The sequence below is a fragment of the Hylaeus anthracinus genome, unplaced genomic scaffold (genome assembly GCF_026225885.1).
Source record: "Hylaeus anthracinus isolate JK02 unplaced genomic scaffold, UHH_iyHylAnth1.0_haploid 11981, whole genome shotgun sequence".
Classification (NCBI taxonomy): Eukaryota; Metazoa; Arthropoda; class Insecta; order Hymenoptera; family Colletidae; genus Hylaeus; species Hylaeus anthracinus.
The window spans coordinates 3,785,757-3,803,678 of record NW_026534329.1 but is presented as its reverse complement, the minus strand read 5'-3'; the positions used below and the strand labels follow the sequence as shown (position 1 = coordinate 3,803,678).

Here is a 17,922-nt window from a genome sequence, read left to right as displayed (position 1 = left end):
TCGTGTGATCAGAATTAGAGATTAAAGAGGGTCGAAATATAGCAAAATGTCGCAGAGAACTGAAGAATCGGTGACATGGTTTTCGTTGTACCATTGTGGCTAATATTGGAGTCTTCGAAGAGAGATGGGAATATTCTGTCTCATTTTGGAATAATTTTTTGAACGCGCTCTTGAAGATACCGTTTATCTAATATAACATCTAGGTCAACGAACAAAAGTTCAATATTGTTAGCTGCATCCGTCAGGAACTTTAATCCACTGGCATCCTCGATAAACAAAACTCTACAGAGACCCCTCGCAAAAATGAAAGCCTCAAATTATGATACTATTACCCTCGTCGACTTGCTCCTAATGACCCTGCTCATCTCACATTCATCCCCCCGAAACACGAAAATTCCAGCAGCATTCAGAATAAAAAAACAACCAAAACATACTTCATGAAACGCATCGAGTGCTCCTCGTTTCCATCGCGTCCATTTATTCCAAACGTCCGTCCGTTGTTCGTTACGCGGCAGGCAACTTTCCGCGGGGCAAAGCATACAAATCACGGGGTAAACTTGCTACGCTTAAACAACCCTGGAACCGTGGTAAATCCGAAAGTACGAAACAAGTGGCGGGACTCTCGCGCGGCCTTTCCTGCGAGTAACCAGGAGGGAAAAGTTTCAGGGGGGAAACCTTACTAAACGTACACCCTTTTCCGTCGGTAGTTTCCTCGTTAGTTGGTCCGGGTCGGGGGTGTCGGTCGAGTTTCAGCTGCCAGACAAATTGTAGACCCGCGCAGCGAGCGTTTTAACGCTCGGTAGATCACGAGACGCGGCCACGCCGTGGTCGGAGAAGGAGCCAACATCCGAATACAGGAAGAACGGAAGGGACCAAACGAAGATGAGAACCGAAAGACGAGAAACGCGAAAGAAAGGGGGTGGAAGCGTTTCGACGGGTATTGGAAGTGGGGTATAACGAAATAATAAAATACTAAATTTATTAATTAAAAATCCTGATTTTATTACTAAATATAGGAAGGGTCTTCTATCGCAATTGAGAGGGCAGGCGATATCCTAAACTTTCTCTTTATTCTGCAGTGACAGATTTATACATTATTTTTGTAGTGAAACAAAATGTCGAATTATAGTAAAGATTCCAACAACGCGAAACGGGGGATGAAATGAGGAAAAGCGGAACGCGCCAGTCTTCCGCGAAACCTGTGCACTCGTTAAGGACTGGGGCGAGTATTCCGCGGAGTAGTTTGCCGAGATAATTAAATGGTTTAACGATATAATAACCCCGCGGCAAGGGACCGTCTGAGCAACCCACAAAACACACAAACAGGGGGAGAACGCGTGCAGGAATGAAATGTGCTCGGGTTGGCCGCAGGGATGCGACGGGTCGCGAGAAGTTTCCTGAGGATTCGAGGGGACTGGAAGAACACCTAAGAAAAGTCCTGGGCTTCCCGACGCCGGTAACGATAATAATCCTGACCTCGAGTCGTTGTGTTGGAATTCGCGGTATCGCAACCGTTCTGGTCCGTTCGCGTCGAGGAGATCATTTCCGTGTTTATGGGCTTTGGGGTTCTGCCGATGATCTGGAAGAATTTATTCGTAGGGCAGGGCTCGTAGATCGTTGTCCTAATGTTGGGAACGTCGTTTGCATGTGGACGAATTGAACAGGTGTCCTCAGAGGATTCAACAGGAAAGTCGATGAAGACGCTTCTCCGTAACTAAGATTGTTTTATTTCGATTTATTTGAAGCATGGGACTTCTTTGAGGATTTTAGGTAGAATGTTACAATGTTTCATTAGAAGTATGTACATAAACAGATTCTACACGTTTATATATTCACAATGAGAAGTTTATTTGAAAACGTCAAAGTTATTATTTAATTTAGACAAATTTCTTTAATAAACATAGATGATACGAATATTTATGGGACTGACTGCATATCTTAAGAGACACTTTCCCTTCAAAATGACTATGAAAAAGATTCCAAAATTGACGAACGTGTTGCATAATCTCCAACGTAAGAAAAAAGATTCTAAAGGCATCGTGCATATTATTTATTAATTTCTACATTTCTGGAGTAACTGGAAGACTCGATAAGTCCAGTATTAGAACAGTGAACCAATTTCAAGGCCTGTAACGTTCACCGTCTTCGACCAAGTATTGCACGAGCAAGAACGAATCAGTGCGTTCAAAGGGAATGTTGAACGAGTAATCGTTTCCAGCTGCTTTCGTTTTCACTGCCGAAGATGGTTCAAGTGAGACACGAAGGGAAGATTAAGCGAGCAAACCAGGGGTTATTTCAATCCCTGAAATTTTTCCACTCCGGGACGGGAGGATCTTTTGTGAGTAGCGACAAAGAGGAAGTCATTAAGGTCCCCTTCATCTTCGCGCGAGCCTTCTTACTGCACCTGCATCCACCGGCAGGCTCGCCTCTCAGCAGTTTTCACCGACGTCGCTACTTGCTGACTCAACCAGCCGTGAAGATAGCGCCGCTAAAAGATCCGAGGGAGATCGTCTTAACCTTCTTCTATATCACACGTCGTTGACGCCTGAAAGCGTCTTCGGCTGCCCGTTCTTGTAAGAGATCACGAACGTCAGCAACATCGCCAAAGATTCAACGAGGCAAGCGCATACACGCGGCTAGCTTTACAAACAAAATACCCCTGTACGGTCCCCGGGGGAGGCGGATGAAAATTTTGAAAGACCAACGCGCCTCGCTCGTTGCGATAACGCGAAGATTTGATCAACGATAACGCTCTGTGAATGAGTTGCGCATATTTCCGGATAAGGAGCGATGACGACCATTCCACGCATAAATACAATTCTGCGATAACGGAGGCGTTATCAGTCAATCGATACTGTTGTTGTATCTTTTGTAAGAACGTGTTTCTTCCATAGTGACCCTTTCAGACCTGGCGTCCACAATTGAGGACACAAAATTGAAAAATTATCGATACTATCGTTTAGGGTGAATGTTTTTAGGGTGCATACGAAGAAAGACCAGTTTCCCTCGAAAACTACGCTATTACGATTTTTTTTGATTTTTTCCATCCTAATTTTAGTCAAAATTATAATCATGTAAACATCGAGGAAATATAGATCTTATTATATAGATTCAGAAATATTGAAGAAAGTGTCTCGATCTTCCTCAACGATCGAGTCTAATACCAGAGAATTTCATCGCTAAACTGATGTCAAACTTCAGCATCAGAAGGTGAGAGAAGAAAGTAATGAAACATCCCTACATCTTCATCTCACCAAGATCTTTCAGTTCGGTATCCAAAATATCCTCGATACCACAGGAAACAACAAATCACACCTCCCAATACTCACGACATCTTCAATCCCAACACAGCCTCAACCTCCACAAATCGACTTCGAAGAGCACCTCATCCCATGTCCATCTATCTCTCAAACAACAGAAAGCGTATTGTCGATTTCGTGTCCCTGATTCGCGGTTGTTCGCGGCAAACAGAGCGCGTGGAAAGTTCGCGGGGCGGTTGGTGTTTTTCTTTCGATCCGCGGTCGGTGACTGAAAGGATTTAAGATCACCGTGGAAAGACGGGGGGTTTGGACGGGGGTTTGCCAAGCCGGGGGAGCGATTTAAAGCGCGCGGAATCCTCGGATTCTGCTAAGGATTTGCCGCACGTAGCCCGAAAACGCCGCGGATCCGTGGAAGTTTCTATGGTCGGGGGTTGAGGCGGAGCGCCGGCGAACAAGCGAAAGGAGGTGGGGTAGAGAGAAGGGTGAATCGTGGCTGCGGGGGTTGGCGATGGTCGGGGATGAAGGAGGTCGAAGGCAGTTGGGTAGCAGGAATGCTGATTAGTCGGTGCTCGTGCGCCGTAACACTATAACCTATCCGGCTTGGAAACCGGGCAGGAAGACTCGGGATAAGATTCAACGAGGGAGGCTGTCGTGAGCGGGGGTGGTCGATGGTAGGGGTTGCAGATCAGGGAGGCAGGGTGGATGAGCGCGATGGAAGAGGAAGGAGACGAAACCGGGGAGAGAAGCCGGCGGCTTAATAGGGAGGAAATTGAGTGCTCGAGCAATATTGAGGAGGATTCGGGATTCGCCAGGATCGTATCCATCCGTCCGCTTTCGGATTCCTCGGGCGTGCATCGGCTTCCTCCTACCGCCCGCGCAGGGATTCTCATTCGCCGCGAATGCGTTTCACGCCGGGTTGAACGCGAATCAGCCCCGACGTATTCTGTCGGCCATTCTACTGCTGCGGAGGAACAGGCGAACGGGGCTCGGCCGTAAATTTTCGACGAAAAGGATTTTGCGGGGGGGAATTGAATCTTCGTTTTTCTCTCGTACCACTCGCGGATAAAGGTTCCAGGATCGTTGGGAGCGGCGCTGACGGGAAATGGGCGAAAAAGTGGCCCGGTAAACGTTCCGCAATCTGCATCCACGGGGATACAGACTATTTACTTTATTTGAGGAAGGCGGGAGCACTGAGTGCCTCGTGAAACGTGGGCATGGACTTCAGAGATGAATTCGGTATGTAGGGTGAATGCGGAGACGCTTGTCTTGTTTGCTTGTATGGGAAATGAGCTATAACGAAATAATAAAATACTAAATTTATTAATTAAAAATTTTGATTTTATTACTAAATGTCACGCGTAAGCTGAGACCTTTTCTCTACGTGGTGCTGCTCAAGACTAACGGACAAACGTTATAGGAAAAAGGTAGAATTTCTAGCAGTATTTTTGTAGTAAAATAAAATGTTGAATTATAGTAAATATTCCTAGAGTACTTTAATTTAGAATATTAATTTACTAAATTCAAATTGAAGAGGATTCTGAAGTGAACCCTAAAAAGGAATACCCAAAACGTACGAGAAATAATATCTAATTTCACTCTAAAATTATTATTCATGAATATATTTGAAACGACGCCAAAATATTTTTATGTGGCAACATTACTTGACTAAAACAAAAGAATTATCCATTAAAATAACGAATAAATTCTTTTTTTCACCATTCAGAAATTGTCCACGTGCAGACGTGAAAATTTCACTATGGAAAATGAAAAATTGGCTTTCGTCATAATAAATTTCGCGCCGCTATTGTGTTTTGTTCGCACAACCATTCCTGGCCAGTTCTAAATGGTTGCAACTTTTATCTGCCAATCGTTTCTATAACTTTACGCGATAAATGTAACAACCGACCCATCAAAAAAATAGGAAAAAATACGATCTGTCCACAAATCACATCCGTGCCATATCGATTCGCAGAGCTCGCGAGAGGGTGAATTGATTTCGAATTAGAAAGCGGGAATTTCATTGCCCGCGAGCGTTATTTGTTTTTCGTGCCCGACGACTGCGTTTAATATTTAATTTACTGTTTAATGTTACTCCAATAACGGTCCCTGAACAGTTTCGACGGCAAGCACATGCGTCACTCTCTGCGTTCTACACGCATACAGTCCCAGGTAAAAATATGTCACGCTATCGTTAAGTTTTGAGTATTGCGTAAATAATTAATTGTAGCAAATTGTATAGCGATATGAATAGGATAATGATATAGGAGATATGAATATATGTTATTTCATTATATGATTTTAAATAATAACAGAAATCAAAGGTAAAAATATACCTATTGTTAAGTAAATATTATTTGATACGCATACGTTAATGATACATTGAACATAAATGTTGTCACTGCTTTAGTGTGCTATGATTTCACATTCTTGATATTCAACTGCTTCTTCTTTTATAATTGAACACAAAAGATAGATATCATTCGTTGCAATTAAAAAATGATCGAAAATAAAGCGTCTCAGGTATGAATACATTTAACTGAAATTAGTGTTCGTTAGTTGTACACGAGAAAATCTTGTAGAATAATAAAATGAAAAATGAGAAATAAAAGTTTCGTAGAATCCAACTTTTACGAGAAACAACAAGTCCCGCTTCGCATCAATTAAAAAATACTCCAAGCGTTATCGAAAAATAAAAGATGGCAGTTGACAGTGCGATCCTTTTGACCAGGAGTGTACGGGTACGCGGGTGTATACCGAACACAGTGGGCGCGTGTAGGTTGCAGAGAGTAATTTATCTTCCATTGGCGAGCACTCACCCCGATAATAGCGTTGAGTTCGGTCATGGTCACTTGTTTGGCTCTCTCAACAGCAGTAGCGACTTGTTGTGTATGTTCCTGGGAGAGAAACGGCAGGATCTGAGCAATTATGGCGTTTAATCTCTTCGCTATCTCTGTCTGAAAGCAGAAAGGAGAACGATCCTTATTAAACGGTAAATCGCTTTACGGCCGATCGACGATCCATGTACGCGTAATTGAACGAGAATAACGATCCACCACCCACCTCCCCCTCCCTACGATCCTCCCACTGTCACTTTGAATGCATTCGAGAAGTATCATCCATCGAACACGACACGCAGTCGCGTCCAATATACGTCGCATAATTAAGATTTTATCGAGATCGTTATCTCCCTCTGTCAATCCATCGATTAAGCGGCTACGATCTCGACGAGAACACCGCTGGAAACTTCAATTTCCATTTCAATCGCGTGATCGACTGATTAATATCGATAATGAGTATCAATAATTTCGCCGTTTACGTACAACAGGATATTTAACCTGATTCGACGGGAGCGAAAAACCCTAACCACGCCCCCTTCGCGATATTCTTTTACACACTGGGTACACGCACGCGTACCCGAGGCGGCGAAACTGGTTCCATGCAAATTGCGCTTTTGGCTCGAACACGCCGATATATGTTTCCTTTCTTTTCTCTCAATTACAAACCGCTCGAACACCTCCTTACATTTCACCGAGCCAGTCGCAAATAACGTTTGCATTTACTTTAAATCAGCGAGCCGGTGCGTACGCTGCGAAGTTAGGTTTAAAAACAGGCTTCAAGCTGTACCTCGGCGTTACGCAATTAGCTAATTACTCCGTCATTATGTATTTACGGTTTCTACCGAGTAGCGAGGGCGTTAGGGTAGTAAGCAGGATATGAACGTTCGAGGATAGGACAGAAACTGCACTTTACCTGAACCCAGTTTCGATTGAAACGTTAGATAAAAGTTTGAGACGTTCAAAGTTTAATTTGGTTAAGTTTATACTGTAACGAATAAATCAGTTCAATTTAGTCTTAATCTAGGCTTTTTGAAAATTAAGAATATCCCCTTTTTCTGAAAAAAAGATATAATTTTAATACAAGACTTTTACTTCGTCCTAATCAGTAGTTATTACAAGTATTCGTAAATTGTCAATCTCAAACAAGTTCAGAACAAATTCCTTCCTAGTGCCTTCTTCATAACTTCGACACCTCGAATATTCAGTACCCTTCCGGTCTCGACACAAGAGGTACATTATTCTCCAGACCTATTTCTAAATTGGAATAGTTCGTCGGTCCCAGTCATTCGAATAAAGATTCCAATTTTTATCGAACAGGAAACGTTCCTCCGTGGTTGAACGACGCGAGATGACGCCCTAGGCGACTTTAAGTCGGATGGATAAATAATGTAAGGGCTGGCTGAACGCACCCTTAGGAGGGAAACGAGTGCAGATGCAGGTGCGGCATAACCGGTCGAGGGTGTTTACGACGCCCTCCAGGCCAGGACTACAGACTGACGGGGATTAAATTAAATCCTCGCTGAATTGGTGGTGGCGTGGTCTCTCTTTCTCGGGGCTCGGCTCAATTTTCGTCCGGAGCGGTGCCGTCGGGCATTACCTGTATCTGCTGCCACCTCGACCGGAAATTAAGCTCCCTCTACCAGCAAGAAGTCGATTCACCTGCGGCTCACCCCTCGGAAAACCGCCAACTGTTCTGGACAAGTGACGAACGACGACTCTCAATCGTTTGGCCCGAGGTCGCGATCCCGTTTCACCCTTATTCGTCGACGAATGTAGGGTAAGGTGGCCTAAATTCGACCTTTTCCATATTTTCTTTTAAATATAATATTCCCCGCAACTAAGCCTAAGATAATCTGTTAAGTGACTGAATTATTTTGACGAGGTTCCATTTAATAAACCGGTTTCCCTTATATTATTTAATTCGATAAGCAAATTGCGTTCAATAAATTCTGTATACAGTGTAATTATTTTTGTAATTCTATTCAATAAATGAATGTTCTCCGTTGAATTGGATTGAATAAACATTTCTATGTGATTTCATTCAATTAGTGAATCGCATTAATTAAATTATTTCTATATAACATGTAGTTTCCTTCGATATAATTATTTCTGTAGTTGTGTTAAATAAATCCACGATTTCCATTGAATTGTACTGAATCGAATAAATATTCCTATGTACTTTCATTGAATAGATCAACAATTTCTAGAATATCGTCCAATAAATCAATCACTTCTATAATTCTGCTCGATAAATCAATTATTTTCAAATAATTGCATTCAACAATTAATTGCTTCATTCAGTACGTTTCTATATCAATTTATTCATTAAATCATTCAATAGAAACTTGTTATATTGTCTATCAATCACTTGGTACGATTAGATTAATCAGTCGATATTTATTTTTCTTAGAATTCTTCGTGTGAATACAACAAAAACCTAATTTTAAATAATAGAATACAAGACCAAGTACCTTAACTCCGTTCTTTGTTCATGATTAATAAATCAAACAACAATTAAAACTATAATATAAGTTAACTAATTTATCACATTTATTCTAAACTTATAAAATCACAGAGTCAAATTATATTAACTTGAAACGTATTATTAAGTCGTTTGGTCTACGTTTAACAGGAATTTGTCGAAACCGTGTAATAGTTTCGTAACTCAGATTAATTTTCCAGGAGATAACGACGCTATGGTTTCACGTAACAGACTGCGTTGAATTGTTCACGATTGGAGTTCCACCTGGATTCGAATTTTGATCGGCTCCAACTTTAACGAGGCCGCCGTATAATCGGGAATAATAATTCCATTAATGTATAATCGAAAGCGTCCCGCTCCCGTTTCCCGATTCTGCCGAGGTTAATTTGCGTTAACGATGCGATAAATCCGTTTCAGAGAACTCCCGCCATTCGTGATTCGACGATTTCGTCGTCGTTGCGAGATGTTCCGTTAATTGAGGTGTCCGATCGTGGAGTGGCGTGCGTCTATTCGATCGTGATTGACGTGGAAGCTTTCGATTGTCTGGAATCCTTAAACCGAAGTTAGAGAGACCATCGAGCCATGAATCATTTACTTATTGAACAGTTCGAATCACAGGATTACGCGGCCTGGAATATCGCGCAATTATTGTCTGTTGCGAGGTTTGGATATCGCGTGAGGATTTTATAAATTGGATAATAAATTAAAATACCAAGCTTTCCATTTAAATCTCATTGAAGAATTCATCGAAGAATAAAAATTGCATGACCCACCTAAAAAGATTTCTACTTTTAAACATTCTGAAATCTGTTACATAAAACACTCCGATCAGATTTGAAAGGGCACAAAAGGTAATTCTGTTCCTTATCGAGTAGAACAAAAATACCAAGCTCTCCATTCGAAACCTTAATGTCTCGCAACCAAACTTTTAATCTGGCCACCTCAGTCGTATCGCGTTTCAGCATCAACAAGATCAATGCTAGTATCGTGTACCCGTCCCAACCCTCTTCCACAAACGGTACTTACAGTTCCCCGATGCACTTTTACGGTTTCGTGTCGACTTTTTACTACTCCAATTACACAGCGTGTATCACGCAAGCGACTCGACGTGGATGCTTCTTTCCCATTAAACGGCGCCACTCAGCGAGAGCTTTCTCACGTTCGCAAAACGCGAGAAGGGAGACAAAGAGAGCGACGGAAACGGAAGAAGTCGATTCGTTGCAATAGGAAGCAGAGATACTACCGGAGAGTGTCTGACGCTGAAAACAACTCGGTGTATTTACGAATCTCAGGTGCGCTCTGTGGGAATCATATCTAGAGATGCCAGACGCACGTCTTTGAGGGGTGACTTCATGATTTAACTGTGTACTTGTTAGGTTCTTTTTTTTATTCAACGAAGAATATGATTAGGAAGTTCTGGAGCAAGTGGCATATGGTTCCATAGTACTCTTATCAGAAGACACTTCATTCTTCATAAGACTGAGTCACGTATCTTTCCAAACTCTTAGGTTTCCTAAGTATCATCTGGCATGATAACTGTGTGCCAGGCATCGTTCAGTATTCACGAGGATGCATGGCTTACGTCGAGGATTTATTCATCCCTTGACCTAGACGTAAACCATTAGAAAGTGAAACTTTTAGGCATCTCAAAAGAAGTCTTCGATTTATACTATGACAATTGCATGTACCCTTGTAGCAATACTCTCGCAAACAATATCAAACATGTCCAAACTATTAGAAGGTGAAACTTTGGTGTCGCACAAAAAACTTCTTTAACGTTTACTATGACAACTGCGTGTACCTCCTAGAACGAAATCTTCACAAACGATCTCAAACAGTGTCTACGAACATACAACCCGAAACAAACATCAACCAAGCAAGTAATCCTCCACTGCAGAGTTCAAGTATGATCGCACGTACAATCGTGATTAAGTTTCTCCATTAAACGGCGCCGATCCGCGAGAGTTTTCTCACGTTCGCGAGACACGGGCCGCGCGTAAGGCAAAGAAAGAGCGCGACGGAAACGGAAGAAGCCGATTCGTCGTTGCAATAGGAAGCAAAGTACCGCAGGTTGAGGTGTCCGAGGCTGGAAACGGCCCCCGCGATGTACACAGATCCCAGAGCGCGTTCTGTGTGACTCATAAACGCTGGCTGTATAAACTCGCCAGGCAGCAGTCGGTGTAAACGCAACTCTCCCGTCTCACCTCTCCACGGTTCCTCGGGGCTCTTGCAGTAACGCCAACACAAGCATCGCTCGCACGGCCTGGCACCAGCCGTTTTCACTGCCGCTTAAACGAGCCTCGGATGCTAATTGAAATATCGCGGCCACTAAAATTCTTGGCAAGTTTCCCTCTCTCGGGGGCACTGGCTGACGAACTGAGCCAGGAAAACGAGGCCCCTGAAAGAAGGAGGACGCGAACTACCAGAGGTTTGTGGGGGTAGGAGGAGAAGACCGTGCCGCGGCGCGGGGAGAGTTGTTTTAATTACCCGTCGCCCTTCCGAGTGGTAGTCATTAGACCACTAATTATAACGTACGGGAAAATGAATCGCGCCATCCGTGAATGAGCTCCAACCCAGAGACAGCGAGAGCAACGTGGCCCGACTCGAACGAACAGATGCACGGATTGCGTCCGATGGCAATCAACCTCCTCCGCGGAACTTTCTTGCGCGTATTTAGCGTAATTAACTTTTCGTTGCGTGATTCGTATTTTACCTCTCGAAGAGGACCTCTTGCGTAGGTACAGTGGTTGCAAAAAGTTACACCATACTTTGACGTGAATTGACGTCACTTCGGATTCTATTCCTGGTATGAAAAAATTATGAAAATTATTTGTATGAGAATAGAAAAATAAGTATTACGACAAACGTTAGATTCCATAGTTTTCAAGTGTCTCCAGACAAAATTTTAGTCCTGTAGACATTCCCATGTGAATCAGTCTGGCAATCGACGTGTTAATAAATTAAAAAACATATTTTGTAATTTTTATCTTCGCCCTAATGATACAAATTTCCGATGTTCAGCTTCGGAATTTTATTATTTTCGTAAATACTCGGTATTAAAAACGTGAAATATCTGCCGGCCGCGAATGTGTTAATACGAAAGAAAAATTATGCGATATCGTGGTTAGCTGATATTGCGTTAACTTCCCTCAACAAGACTACAAGCTTTTATATTTCTTCGCGTACGTCGCGACTGACATCCAACATTTCCACTCGTTTAGCCCAAGAACATCCCAACTAGCATCCCCGACGAATTCAATTAACCAAAACGTTTTTCTCAGCCACGTTCTCTCTTTCCCGAAACCTTTCCACCCGTAACTCGCTTTATCCAGCGAAACTTCAACCGAATAAAATTTCACAGAAATTCTCCGAGGGTCGAGAAGAAGCCAATATCCACGTTATCCTGTTCACCAATCGCCCCGAAGTTCTCCCTAAACACCTCCTGCTTACGTACAGAGCCCATCCCCGTTCCCGACAACGGAGGAGATCGTTTCATATTGTTCATCATAAGTTTCTCGTCGTTATCGCTCCCCCTTTAACCCCGTACAGCCGACCGAATTGCGTTGCCCGAAGTTCGTCGGGCGTTGAATTTGCCTTTTAAATCGCCGGGGCGGACGCGAAGGAAACAAGAAGTTTCGCGTTAATTTCCAGCACGCGTTTCGCGCAATTTCGTCGCGTCCCCGGGTCGCGTGGTATTTCACGGTGTCCCGAGGTAAGGGACGATTCCGGGAGAACGGTTGGCGGAGAATGAAAAAAATCGCTGGCAAAGGGTGACTTGGAGGGCCACGAAGGGACGAGAGACGGTGAGGGAGCGGGAGCGGGCCAGGGTGCAAACGTAATTGCGTTGCCAAGAAGTTTTCTCGCGCTGGAGAGGTAACCAAGGAAATAATGAATGGCTCGGATGCTTTACCACCGGATGGAAGAAAAGGGTGAAGGGGCCGAAAGAGAAATAGAGAAGCGAACCAGCGCGGAAGGTGAGTTTTGGCGCTGTGAATTCTCATTGTCCTGGATTTCACACGGGAGAGATGAAAACCTTGCCACGGAATGAATTTTTCCCCACCAGAGCCAAATTGGACCGCGAAGATTGCCAGTCCGACCGAGTGTACGTGTCCCTCTTTTTCTTTTTTTTTTTTTTGTTTGTTTGTTCCTTCCTCCGGCTGGAAAAGACGCTTCGCTTGGAATTATGAAGAGATTCTTCTCATCCGGAGGCGGCCGTTTCCTCCGACGGAAATAATCGTCGCGTAATACGAAAAATTGCGGACGAAACGGGAGTATCGAGACTGGTCGAGTATTTTAATTGCTCTCCAAGTGTTTCCCTTCGTAATGGAATGTTTAATTGCTACGCGATGCGTGCTCGTTGGAAAGGTTTTTAAAAAGCAGTCACGCGAAACGCGTTTAAACGTCGAACTTAAATACACTCCCACGCTAATGAAAACTTATTTCCCGCGTGCTTTGCCGGTATTACGCGGTTTCATTAAAAATTACACGTTCGTGGAATGGAGATTCGAATCTGGAAAGCAGGTTGTGAAACGAGTAGAATCGTTTTCATTTGTTGAATAATTCAGATGGTCGCGAAGAACTATCAGAGAACTGGTGTCAACTCTCGAAGATGATGTCGATGTTCAGAGGAACGCAGCTGAGCGAAAGAACGTTGGACTACCTTGTCGACTGTTTTCTTTTTTTCTCTCGCGTCGGCGTTCTATTGCATAGCGCGGGGTCATGGCGTGCCGAGACGAAAACGCGGATACCGTGGGTCGTAATATCGCGAAAACCGCAAGAAGCTTTAGCGAAGTGCCTCCTGAAACGGCTGGTACATGTACTCGATTCGCGTTTTCGCGTTGATCGTGTGTGACTATGTACGTGTGGTACACAGCAGGGATTCTCAAAGTGAGTTCCTCTCGAGAATAAAAGGAGGCATGTATCGTGGAACATAAAAAGTAGTCTCATCGATATTTCATTCTTCTTAACATTCCTAGGCACACGATTCAAAATAGAACTAAAGTGCCGCTAATCAGTTTTAGTAATTCAAAGCATTGGGTATATTCGCATACGTAGTCAAACCTGTTATCCATACTACTCTATCTTCGAAAATAGAGAGTATAGGGATCGATTGATCAATATGTACCTAGTTTTCTATTTCAACAATGTTCACCATAAATTGTAGAGAAAGTCCAAAGTGTGTGCATAAGTTAACACGTTGGCTGCCAAGCTAAAACTCGTGAAAATGTCCATAAAATTAAAACGAGACTACGAGATTCTCACGAGACTATCGAAGATTAGACAATTTAACATTTCTCGCAGTATTTAATTTGTTAACGTCACCAAATACCTTGAAGCTACAAGCTTTTTACTAGAACTCTCGCTACCGAGCATCGCAAAATTTGTCCAATCCGCGAGTTTGAGAGGCACTGCGGTGTACAAGGCTCGAGATCCACGCGAGCAGGCGAAATAGGCGTTCTCGGAGCACTTCCTACCACACGTGGCTGCGCATTGTACCCCGCGTATTCCTAAAAGCTGGCAGCAACATTCGCGGCATAAAAATGCAAAGCGACAAAGTGCCGCCGATAAAATTCTGTTGGCTGTGAAACGGTGACGTGAACCGAATGCCCTCCCGCCACCTACTTCCATTCCGCTTCCTCCTGCGCCCGCGAACCATATACACCCGAATAATCTAATATCGACGGGTAACGTCGTGGAATTCTGATGGTCTCCGGGAAAGACGATTCCTGAGTGCCGTCTAAACGCTGATTCCTGTCACTGCATTTTTAGCGCTCGCGCGATCCGTTGAATTCGTTGGTAACGTGAAGGATGAGCCGAGGAGCTGCAGTTGCTGAAGAAGCACAAATTTGACAGCTTAAAAAGTTGGAGTAAACGGATTTTGAATAAGATCATTTTCAGAAATCACCCATCAGAAATGGATGAGAGAACTTTTCATTAAGGAATTAAAAAAAATTAGATTAATTGAAAAAGGTAAGATGATAATGAAAATGAATTTGGAATGGATTAATGAATTTTGCAGGGTTAACAAATTAAATACTACCACAAATGTTAAATTATCTCGAGACAGTACATAATAATAAGATCTTTAGATATAAGAATAAATTTCGTATACCCATGTTCTTATGCTTACAGTAGCACTCTTACAAAGACGAAAGATCTAAAAATTAGCACGTTCTTTGCTATCAACATGGTCAAATCTTAAAACAATTCTCGATTAATCCGAATATTACCATGTTTAGCATTACGGTTGCGAGAATTAAGAACGATGGAAAGATGATTTAATCTTAAGAAAACCGTTTTAGTTAAAAAAGCAGCGAGACGATCAGCATTAAGTGAGAGCTAAACATGAATGAACCATTGTTGCTGTTGCGTCTCGCTGATTTTCTTGGAGCTGGCATAAGCTTGTTATCATCAACGTGTACTCTATTATTCCCCCCGCCCCTCCGCTGAATAGTTTACTCGTAACTAGTCTGTTCTTCGCGATCTCCCACGCTTCGAGGTTGCTCATCGTTACAGCCCACGAGAAACCATAGAATGAATTATAAATAGGAGCCTTTATCCCGTATCTCGCGAAGAATGCTAACAGCGATGCTTCGACAAAGAAAGGCACACCTTTATCCCACACAGAAAATCACAGAGAAGAATGATTAAACTACATTTCGAATTACTCGAGTCTCAAAGGGGAATAACGCAAACAGAATTTCCAAATGGCTTCCTTTGAATCACATGGCAGCGTTCCAAGCGCCGAAAGATAATTACGTGTCACGATGTGAAACTACCAGCTCTCCACTTTGTTCTGCTTGGATCACTTTCATTTCTCGCCCACCCGGGGTTCATGTCGTTACGTTTATGTCGAACGCTTTCTGTTATTGCCCTCGATAAGATTACATTAAAAATGAAATTAAGCGTTATATCGTTATACAAACAAAATTGAATACAATGTGTACATTAAAATTCCATGTTCCAAGCAGCCATATAGAAATATCAAGGCTTTTACCGCTATCAATCTTTTCAATATAAATTAAAATACAATAAATTAAAAGTACTGTAACGAAACCTTGTATGATTCTATAGCTCCAATGCGTTCCACGTTTGATTCACTTGTGTGTTCTGCACATAAAATGATTGCACTACAAGTAGAGATACTCGATATCAAAATAGAGATAGTCTACGACGTGATTCACAATGGAGTAAGTAATCTCGCCGAGCCATACATTTTATCCGAAGCTCAACTATGACATTCTAACCATTTGGATGCAGCGAGGCGTGTCCGAGACCACTCGCAACGAACAGCTGGCGGACTCCCTACGTTCAACGAAGACTTATGGCGGGGAACGACGCTTACAGTAATTTCCATACGTCAGCGATGAAGATGAAACTATAATCATTTCATCATCTCGATCGAATATGAAAATAAACGGGCGTCGATAAACGCTTTTCGCAAATTATCGCTCACTTATCGAAGGCGTAAATATATACTGTTAGCGAGCGATCGCCCACCTATCGGAGGCGTAGACATATGCTCTTCTTGATGGAAGAGTTAAAAGAAGACGATTGTATATCTCATATGGAATTTAATGGAGTATACCATAATAAATGTTGATTTTATTAGGTTGTCCGAAGAGTTTCTTTCGTGAGTTGCATTCGATTATTTTCTGTGGCAGTGTTTATATAAATAGACGATCTAATTTCTTAGACATTGATGCTGTAACAGTAACGAAACGAAATGAATCGTACAAAATTCAGTAATGTAACATAAAACATAAAACATTGTGTATACATTAATTATTAATAAAACGAAAGAAACTTTCGGGACAACTTAATATTTATGCACGAATTTGGTATATAACAAAGTCGCAATTGATTGTTGAATGGAAATAATAAAAGGTTCAATCTACAAATGCTCTACATCTAGAAACACTCAAACCTAAGAATGCTCGAATGAAGAAACATTCAAACCTAAAAGTGCTCAGATCTCGAAGCACTCAATACTGGGAATACAGGAACGTAACAGTACACAAATCTTCAAATGCTCAAATCTAACCATCCCAAAATAACAAAACACCGAAATCAAATCACCCTCGAGTCAGAGGCAGTCCTCGAATAGGAATGTGCTCACATTTGGAGTAGTCAAATTATTCTTTCCCTAAACGCAAACTGGGGTAACAATGTAGCGTCCGCAGCGCGGAACGGGCGACTTGATTAAATTTAACTTTTGCCACGACGGACGAATATAACGGACAATGAGTTTTCGGTGCATCGTGCGTCGGGGTGCCTTAACGCGTACAAACGCAAGCTTGGGACGCACACCGACGCGGTGGAACACAAGCGCGAACGCTCGTACATCCGGCGCACTCCACAACCCGCGGAATATTGCAATCACGCGGACGTTAGCCGGGGCTTTACAGCGAGTGCAGCCAGTGTATAGGGGCTTACCAGAAACCAGGGAGTTACCCGAACACGCCGGTTTATTTGCTCGTGTAGCATAATACCGCCAAAGTCCGACGAGCAACTGCTGGTTTACTCGTTAGTGCGAGTAACGGGCCGTTTTACCGGCGCGCTCCGCTTCTACCAACTCCCCCGGCATCGAGCTAAACGTGGCACCGTTCCTGCAAACTTTCCGCCCAGCTTATAACCACCCCTGCCGTATCTTCAATTAAACATTTGGAAGTGCGTCACGTCGTATCTTCGCCCCGAGTGATTTTTTTATTATTTTTCAATGCTTGGACTTCATTGTTACTCGCGTAAATGCCGTTTGCGTATTAACAATATGAAATTGTACAACTACTGATAACTTTCTCTGAGCGAGATGAATTTCTCAGAGTGTTGTCCCTGATGATTTGGTTGAAGGTACAAGCTACTTAATTAGAGAGATACGGGCTGTAGGTTACGAATTATTTTTAATTCTTTATAAGACATTTCACGTGTCACGTCATATGATATCATTTAAGGTTGTTAGCACTGCAACGGAATTATTATTCGCAAGGAAGCCACTTGGGTATTTTCGATATGAATATTAAATCTGTTTGTTTGAGATTTCTCTGTACCTCCTGCGAATTTTTCTCTGAGTGACGTGAATTTTTTACAGGGTTGTTCTTGTTGATTCGGTGGAAAGTTTAAGCTGAGAGGCTCTAAACGAATAAAGGATGCCTTATTAATTTAAAATTTGCTTATAATTTCCCTATAACTCATATATTCATTATATCCATTTTGAATGCTCTTTACTTCGGGCACTTTCTAGCATATGAAACACTCACCGTGTCTCAAGATACTCTGACGCATAACGCGTCGAAAGCTTAATGCCTCTCCGTGGCGAAAGTTAAATTTAATCGAGCGACTATTG

The 17,922-nt window shown here is 42.7% G+C and overlaps 2 protein-coding genes across 3 annotated transcripts in view; both read right to left on the bottom strand.

The window, feature by feature from the left end:
• LOC128885528 (RNA-binding protein MEX3B) overlaps positions 1–17,922 on the bottom strand; it is a 288,649-nt gene that overhangs the window by 153,426 nt on the left and 117,301 nt on the right. The gene's annotated exons all lie outside the window — the stretch shown is intronic.
• The window catches only part of LOC128885523 (protein groucho-like), a 106,831-nt gene that overhangs the window by 44,986 nt on the left and 43,923 nt on the right, over positions 1–17,922 (bottom strand). For both annotated transcript variants that reach the window (XM_054139607.1, XM_054139608.1), the window contains exon 4: positions 6,077–6,214. In XM_054139607.1, coding sequence (XP_053995582.1) covers positions 6,077–6,214 — 138 coding nt within the window. The remainder of the gene's footprint in view (positions 1–6,076; positions 6,215–17,922) is intronic.